Source organism: Osmerus mordax, chromosome 10 (genome assembly GCF_038355195.1).
Source record: "Osmerus mordax isolate fOsmMor3 chromosome 10, fOsmMor3.pri, whole genome shotgun sequence".
In the NCBI taxonomy this organism is placed as follows: domain Eukaryota; kingdom Metazoa; phylum Chordata; class Actinopteri; order Osmeriformes; family Osmeridae; genus Osmerus; species Osmerus mordax.
In genome coordinates this window covers 12,664,268-12,673,270 of record NC_090059.1, presented here as the reverse complement: position 1 = coordinate 12,673,270, position 9,003 = coordinate 12,664,268, and the positions used below count along the sequence as shown (strand labels likewise).

General features: G+C 42.2%; 1 protein-coding gene across 1 annotated transcript; it reads right to left on the bottom strand.

Moving 5' to 3' along the window:
- Positions 1-965: 965 nt before the first annotated feature.
- Positions 966-2,509, bottom strand: adoa (2-aminoethanethiol (cysteamine) dioxygenase a). The gene has a single exon (XM_067245090.1). It carries the CDS (start codon positions 2,291-2,293, stop codon positions 1,535-1,537), a length of 759 nt encoding a protein of 252 aa, XP_067101191.1. The 5' UTR covers positions 2,294-2,509; the 3' UTR covers positions 966-1,534.
- Positions 2,510-9,003: the final 6,494 nt, after the last annotated feature.

Genomic DNA, 9,003 nt, shown 5'->3' with positions numbered 1-9,003 from the left:
GCATTGGATGACATTAATACAATGTTATTGTTGGAAAGTAGCACATCGAAGGGTAATTCCCGTGAAGAGTCAGCCATAACTGAGTCAGAGTTTCACAAGGGCACTCACCCACTCACTTTCGTGGGTTCACACAACCATCACAAATTGGAACACGAGGAAAGATCTATCATTTGCTTCAAACAGGGATCTATCATAATAGGACACTAATAGCCTAAATACTGGTTCCAAATGTATACAAAAATATGTTTGTTTTGTCTTCAAATCACATAGAAACATCAAGTTTCATAAATGAGAAATACAGATGATACTACTTCAGATTAAGCTCTATGAAGAGGCACTAAACTGGATGTTCGCCCTCTGATAATTTACCATATAAACACCGGCAAGAACCAAATGCGTCACACACAAAAAAAGTCAAATGTAAAAAGAAAAATTGCGGACCTTGTCTCATTGATAGCATATATGTTATCTGATAACGTGAGAAACCTCTGTCTTTACATCTCTGTATAGTGTGTCTTGTAGCTAAGTGAACATCAGAGACAGATAGAACTGAGGAGTATTGAGTGGCATAACATATCAACTTCACCATCTGTTTTTACACTTTGACTTCTTTGTTGCAACTGCACCACTTGCTTGATGTGATAGGCTTCACTGACACTGGCAACTACAATGATCAACTGGAACTATAACTTATTTATTTTTCCTGATAATCATTTACAATTCCAAATATATCATTCAGCATAATGATGCTTATGGTTGCAAGGTATTCATGTATTTCAATGAAACACAATGTAAAATAACGTTTTCTGGGTTTTGAGCTGTGTCGGGTGATCAATTTTCACAACGTAATCTCCTCTTTTTACTCGGTCTCTGTGTTTTTTGATGACCACACTGACCCCAAATGTATTGCCTGACAGGAAGAGATAAAGATGAAGGCTTCAAGTTGTTTAGATGAAAGACCACATTTGCTTTATTGCTCTACATACATTCAGAAACACTAAACAAGAGACATGAATGATAAAAGCAGCTGTGATGTCGTCACAATAGTCCTTCAGATTTTTCAATCAATAAGTTTCATTGTAAAGTCATCATGGATGGAATACATAGTAACTTTATCTATGGGGCTATGTCCTGGGATAGAATAACACATGGTTTTGTTTTAAATAAATTAAGCACAATATAGGCCAATGGTATATAGGTAGTGTGCACTTTTGGGTCATTGTTGATGTTTAGAAAGCTTTATAAGTAGACATTCAATATTCAAATAAGGCAGATAGGCTATAGGAATTTAAGTAACAGGCATTGGCGTAAATATTTAAGCGAGTTTGTGTTACGCCTCACACCATGCAAGAATGTCTGCGTGAAGCACAACGTGGAATTATGATTCTAGTCAAGATGCGTAAAATTGTCTCCAATGCGTAATCGCGTCCTAGCCATTCTATCTCGTACTCAATTGAGGAAGATATACTCGTGTGTATTTAACTCTGTGTCCCGTCAACGCTAACGGGAATTTCGTCCAGGTGATATCATCTGATTAGATCGACACCGCGGGGCCAGGGTATGGTTCACCACCGCACCAGAAATCCTCGGGTTGTGGGATTTCAAGTAACCACATTTCTTCCCCCTCTTCGTGTTGTTCCAACTTCTTGTCTGTACCTACAACTGTCTGTAACACTTTGTAGTAATGGCAGTCCCTCCCATCGTCCGGGTCATAAGGTGGTGCCAGAATATCAAGAAAGGCTGCAGGTCCCTCAACTGCGTCTATCTGATGCAAGTTGTCCTGCTCAGGGGTCAGGATACATGGACCGCTGTCTTCTGAGTATTCACCAGTAGACCGGAGGATCGACCGCCTCAAAGAGTCGTTCTGGAAAGCAGGCAAAGGGGGGTCGAACTGTGTATCATTCTCTGTGTCTGGCGGTTTCTCCAACTTGTCAAAACACCGTATACTGACTTTACCGTACAAAACTTTTAACATCCCGTTCATCCCCGGGTGGTCGTGCAACGGAATAGACGCCCCGCTTTTCAGAAGAAAAACCCCCATACTGAAGGCGTCAGTCTCGCAGATATGCATGTACGTGACCGGCGGAGTACGGTCCGGTTTGCTGTCTGTCGATTGCCTAGGAGCAATGTTTAGATCCGCAGCCCTGATTTCAGTGAGGAGGCTGACAAGATTACCTTGACTGTCCAAAAGCGTCTTGTTGTCCCCAATAGCGGACGCGTTAAAGTTTTTAAACGTGACATATGCTTGCCTGGCTATCTTCTGGATGACAGAGTCCTTACTATTCCGTGGCATTTTGCAGATGGAAAAATCGTACTCCTGTTTTTACTGGGTACCCCCACAGATTTAGGACGTTGAAATGACCGTGCTGATAATAGGCTACTTAATACGTTCCGAGAGTTTTGCAAAAAGTTTATCACTTTTGTAAGAGATCAGGATCAGAGAAACTTCCGTCTAAATTTATGAGGTAATGTGTTCCATGTCTATAAAATATGCCTTTACCGCCAGAGAATACGCTCGATCCACGGTCATTTCCACCCTATCTGATCACGTCCGCAGCGCTTGCGTACAAAAAACAGGGCAGTTTGGAAGTTGAAGTTTATTTAAAAACTTTGAAACTGGATTGGCCCCTCAAAAACACAAATCATCAATCTGTGTAATGTCAAATAATGTTTAAAAATGTATTCTATGATGAATACTATATTTAATACCTTCATAAAACATTTTTCTTTGAGAGGCTAAATAATTCTAAAATTTAATAGCACTACAACTCCCACGTACTTGACAGCTTCCGGAGAACAGGCGAGGGGAAGGCAGTACAGGCCGTTGAACTCAACCCCCCTCCCCTCCCCCATCCTTGTCGCAAGACAGCATTTGATAACTGCACCTCATCCACTCTTTTTTATTGAACACATTGCTTTTAGGTCAAGTTTGTTCACTTGAGAGGCTTATTTATCGTGTCGATGTTTGTGAATGAACTGAGAAACAACAGAGAAAAATAAGAGGTATTTAGGAAGTAAAGTTAGGATATACAGTGCCTGTCTTCTGCCAGTTGTCTAGGGCTAGGCTACTGTATAGCTCCTTTCATCCTCTGATTACCATCCGATTCAGAATAGTAAATTGGTGTTGTTTCCCAGAGAGGAGGAGGTGAAAAGGAATTTAGATTATCTTCCACTCTCCTCTTCTTGTCTTCTTCTTCCTCTTCATCCAGCCCCAGTTCTATAGCAGGCTGCTGGGCTGAGTGGCTTGGAAGTAAGCATGGGCGGAGTATGGATCAGAGTAGCACACTCCAAACCCCTGCAGAGTTGCTTTTATGCATGAGTTGCACAAAGACCACCATCCCTCTTGAGAAATAATGAGGCCATCTCATTTACTACAAACACAGGCCATCCACGCTAGCTGGACTGTGCATGCTTGGGGAACACTTCCGCTAGGGTTAATTCAATCATACCTTTCTCACTGCTCATGGAAGGAGATGGAGATCAGTTTCTTGGACACTTGTATTAACAACAACAGCCACTGTCTTTAAACCACACCTGAAGAAACAGAAAAATATATCTAATTGATGGAAATAGAAGGTGGATGGCATGTTCTTTGGGCCTTTTAAATTACTTTCACGTCAACCTCTTTCATAATTTTGTATTACTTTGCTTACAGACAATTGGTTGAATGGAAACCTACACTGTTTGCTTTGCGATGAGCGTTATGTGTATCTGGTGTACAGTATATGCATAAAAACAAGCAATTGCATTTCCTTCAGGTTTCCTGTCAACAGCACCTGTCTGAGAAATGCCACTGCAATCTCAACTCATCTGAAATGCTGAGGGCCTTACAGTAGAGCGGATTCCGGTCCCTATATTTTCTTTTTCTCAGATTAACTGAAATCAATACCCATCAGCTCATGTCTGTAAAATAAAGACAACATTATCTGCTGCTGATTAAAAATGTGCATGACTAACATTTTACAGAAGTCAAGAAGAAGAGAGAAGGGCTTTATACTTCTTCTCTGAGTTCCAGAGCCAAGACTTCTGAATGGCCAGAGTTATCCCTTTGTGTTCTAGAATCAGAATGTCGGAACAATGAGACAATCTGACCACTCATTATGGGTACAGTCAACGTCCCTTTTGTTGTAGTCAATGCACAGCCTGTTCTGTATCATCATTGTTATGATTTGCAATGTATTCTAATGTTCCATCTCTACAGTTCTTTATTCTGGCCCCTGACTACCAGTGTTCACACACAAGGAGGCTGAAGAGCGAGATTGTGAAAGGGAGAGAGAGGACACTGTTGTTTGAAGAACGCTAACAATTTCCAACGATGAAAATTCATAAGTTGGCCACAGGCTGGGGCGAAAATGTCTGCATAACTTTGGCGAAATGCAAATGTTTGTTCTTTACGTTGAAAAAGGTGAACTTTCTGTGAAAGGTCTCCTCTGTGATTCTTGGGGAAAAAATTGCTGTGATGTAAACTTGTTTGACCTCAGTCATGTCCTAACATTGTCTCAGAAATGTTCCCTTGTTAAAGCTGCAATAGGTAACAGAAAATAAATTAAAATATGAGTAACAGTGCCCCCAAATCTTGTCTTCACTTGCATGCTTTCCTCCACCTCAAGTTTGATTGTCAGTGGTTTCACAAAATAAGCCAAGAAGGAAAGCTTACCACATCAAAGGCTGGAAGATAATTGACTGTTAATTAGCAGGCCACTCCAAAATTGGAAATGATATATTTTCTCATGAGCCGCCAAGGTTGTTATACAACTCTTGGAAAATCTTACCTATTATATCTTTAATAAAATTAAAAATACGAAAACCAATTAGTAAATAAATAGTAGAAAATGAAATCATTCAATGTGTACAGACAGTATATGTAAGTCTTTGAGACTCTAAGCCTTCTTAAAGAGGGAGAGTTCCACAGTTGAGGGGCGGAGCAGAAGGTGGTACCCCATCGACACCAGGTGCTCTGCGGGTGTGAAGGAGGAAACAGTTTCTTGACCTGAGGGGGTGGGAGGGGTTATGGGGTGAGATGAGTTCTTTGAGGTAGGGGAACTCTGTTTACGTAACAACAATGTTTTACTAATAGATTGAAAGATACTATTTTAACTCAGTTTACTGTTGTATCAAATGTAATATATATATTATGGTTTGTACTGCTAAAGGTCAAGCCAAGCAGATACTAGCCTGCACAAATAATATGTTGTGTATATGGATTCTCTCTCCTTGCATACTTCCTGCAAGAGAGACAGGACACCCGTCAGGGGACTCTAGGAAGTAAATCAGCTACAATGTAGTCACATAACAATTGCAAATTCCATTGACACATCCTTAAGTCTGTAAGTAGTCTTTAAGTGACAGGTTGTTTTTGGACACAGCAGAGTAAGAAGTAACAGTTGGTCCGTCAAAGTTATCAGCTTTAAGTCTTAGAAAGTTTATTGTTATTTTACAGTTCAAGAGGAGATGGATTATACTAGCAACTGAGAGCCAGTCTAGAGGATGGATAGCTACTCCAGTACTTCAATTGGTCTCATTACTTCCAGATGAAGTTGTCCTCAAAGGCTGTGGGTTTTTGGGCAACAGGTTGACAACAATGTTAACATCCCATCTATCATGTGGACCATATGAAGCTGTGTCTTTTACGCTTGACCTACCAACCCGAACCTTCGTTTCAGGTATCAGAGATGAGGAAGGATGATAGAGAAAGGTGGAGTCAAATTTAAAAAGTGTTTTCCACCACTGCTTTACAACACCGTGAGGCTGACAGTGGTGGGTCAGTGATACAGTAATTGTCTTGTCACAGCCAATAAACAACATTCATTCTGGGGTGCAGTTGTCTGAATGTTTTTTTTTGGGTGGCAGAACGACTCCATACATCATATCTGTTGTTGAATACGATGATTTGTTCAAAGAAACTGATAAATGATATCAAAATATATTTGGACATTCAAACTCACAGTTTGATAGGTGCCTTGGTCTTTCACAATGTTTTAAAAAAAATTGGTATTCCCTTAAGAGAACAGGTCTCATTGCTAGAATGATGGAAAGCAGCCAGCCACTGAAAGGTATTACTCACTAAAATGGATGCATAATTGAGATACTTGTAGGATCTCCACAAGTTAATTGCTGCATTAATTTTCCATCCAGGGTTTCTGTGTCTTTTATGTAGTCACTTAGAGCCGGCAAGAGATGCATATTTTACGCCATGATGACGTCTCTACCCAAGACCCACAAATCTGTCTGTAGAATAGAACGTGTGTCTACAATAGAATGATGCTTGAATGGCATCAGCATCCATTTACATACACTAGTAAACTCACATGTTGAAGTGTTTATACGCAATGCAAACATTTAAGTTTAGTTCAGGGAGGCTAAGTGATGTTCTGTGTGTGTGAAGATGCTGACCATATGCTTCTTTCTATCCAGTGTCTAAATAAAGTGCCTTGAAAACTCAGATTAACCGATTATTTAGATTTAGTTGATGAATCCCAAAATCCGTTCGCAATAGTTTGAGCATAAGAAGTTACTGATAACAACCCAATGTAACATGTAGCTAGTTAGTCCTCTTACATGTAGCTAGTTAGTCCTGAGTGTTAGGAAGGGGAAGAGGAGCAAAGGGTGGCTGGGGGGAGGTATGACTAGTTAGAGTGTGCTCAGCGACAGTGAAGGTCCCCATTGCCATGCTAATGTCCCCCTTGTCGTCTAGCTGGGGGCTGGGGGTCTGGCCCTGTCAAGGTGGACAGACAAGAAGGTATTGGGTGGGGGAGACCGGGGGATTGGTACAGAAGGGTAAGCAAAAACGGGGGCAGGGGGTAACTGGAGGGAGGGGAGGGGGTGGTTTGGGGTAGGTGGAGTGAGGGGAGGGCAGGGAGGCAGGAAGGCCCCCCTCTCCCAACCAGGGGGCCTTCAACCTTTAGTGTTGAAATGATGTACGAGACAGCGTCTCCTTTGGAGCCCGAGGAGAGCTCCACGGAGTGGCTAATGTGGGAGAAAACCCTGTCCCCATAATGGAGACTGATCACCCGCGTCCTGTCTCCCGGGCTTTGTCCCCAACCAAGATTGAGATGGCGCCCCTCTTATGAGGGACCTCATCCCGCTGGCGGCTCACGTCTGGCGGGCGCGCTGGCCCTCGACGGAGGCCTGACAGGCCCTGACATCCAGAGATGGGTGATGCTGACGGGAGACACTCTGCCTCCTTTGTGGGCCGCCCATCACCGGAGGTGCCTGGCGGTCTCCAGTTCCTCCCTGGTATGGGTAAGCATTCCTAGCATTTCCCCCATGCATTCATATCCTAGGTGTGGAGCGGCTGGGGCATGAGGAAGGAGGAGAGGGAGAGGAAGGGTGAAAGAGAGGAAGGGATGGAAAAAGGAGGAATGAGAGGAAGGGAGGTAGAGGACATCTGGTGGTGATGTCTTGATGGAAGCTGTCCTTTTTTCTCTCTGATAGGACCATTCAAAGCTGGAGTTATGTGTTTGTGTGTGTGTGTGTATGTATGAATCAGTGAGTGAGAACATGAGTAAGTAACTGAGAGTATATTTGTAGCGTGCACTGTGTGTGCATGTGAGCAATATAACGTGTGTCTGCACAGTGAATATGTGCATGTGTCCATGTGTATCAGGAGAGTGCTTGGATCGTGACTGTCTCATAGGAAGTAAATCTTCTTGCCTTCTTTCAACGCTGATCCCGGCTACACCTCCGCTTTGTTCTGGTCGGTTCAGTGAAAGAGCGGTCGGTGTGTGTGAATACCAACTAACAGGACAAAGAGCGAAGAGACAGAGACAGCTCGGAGAAGCTGAATCACATCCTGTCCTCATTACCCTCACAGAATAACACATGCAGAAAAGAGACACATCCACGGACAAACCAGGAATACATTAATACATTATCTATAATCTACTTGAGAAGCTGTGTAGGGAAGCAAGGTTCAATAGATCAAACAAGCTGCCATTATCAAAATCTAGGTGTAGATGACTGATAATGAATCAGTCGAGACTGATGACCTAGCAATATACATGTAGGGGTTGTCCCTCTCATGGAAACCTCATTCTCTAGGACGCCCTGCTGAATATGTGTATCGTGCTTACGTGTAAAGTAGTTTAAGTTGTATGTTTTCAATTACATCAACAACCCTGTTATTTAGGTCTATATTGATTACATGCATTCATTATTCATATTGACGGGAGAGGTCAAAGTGGTTCATTGTCATCTTTATGTATTGGAAAATTCTATATATACAAACCACCTCCATGTTGTCACACACACAGCCATCTGTGATACATGTTCAAACATCCCTTATGTTCTGACTAACACAGTGTTAGAGTTTTAGGTTAGGGGTAATTGTGCAATCCCTCCTACTCATTTCTTACAAATCAAATGCATGAGATAGCAAATAAAGAAAAGATCAACAAAGGTCAACAATATCAAGACTTTGGGGAAGAGAATGATTGGTGGGTTTTAGGTGACGTGAACAGTGTGTACACTGGGGGGGATCCCGGTGCCCTTTAAAACAGAGATGTGAAACCTGAGTGAACTCATGGGTAAGCGTGGGCCCTGGTCTCTGGAAATCAAGCTTTTCAATAATGAGTAAGGGAGAAAATATAACAAAATCAGAGGAAAAAGGAAGGCGATGCTCACTTTGTTTAGTCAAGAAGACAGTTGCCCTGGGAAACTAAAGGACACAGTCACCATGATATGACAACAATCAAAAACCTCTTGGCTTCATAAAGCACCAGATGAAGGCCAATGTTTTTTTTCGGCAACAGAAATGTTTTTGGTCTGAGACAAGTATAGCTCATGGCATATGCTCAACCAAGAACACTGACGGCATTTGCATGCAAATGACAGCTAGTAGTGGCATGTTGTGTTGTGCTGGTCCTGGAGCATGACCTTGTGGATAACTCTGGATGACAGGCTGATTATTGTTTTTTTTAAAACAGGTAGCTATTGAGTAAAACACTTGCTTTTGCTTTTTCGATTGACAGACTAGTTTCATTGAACAAGATAGCCACTACGACA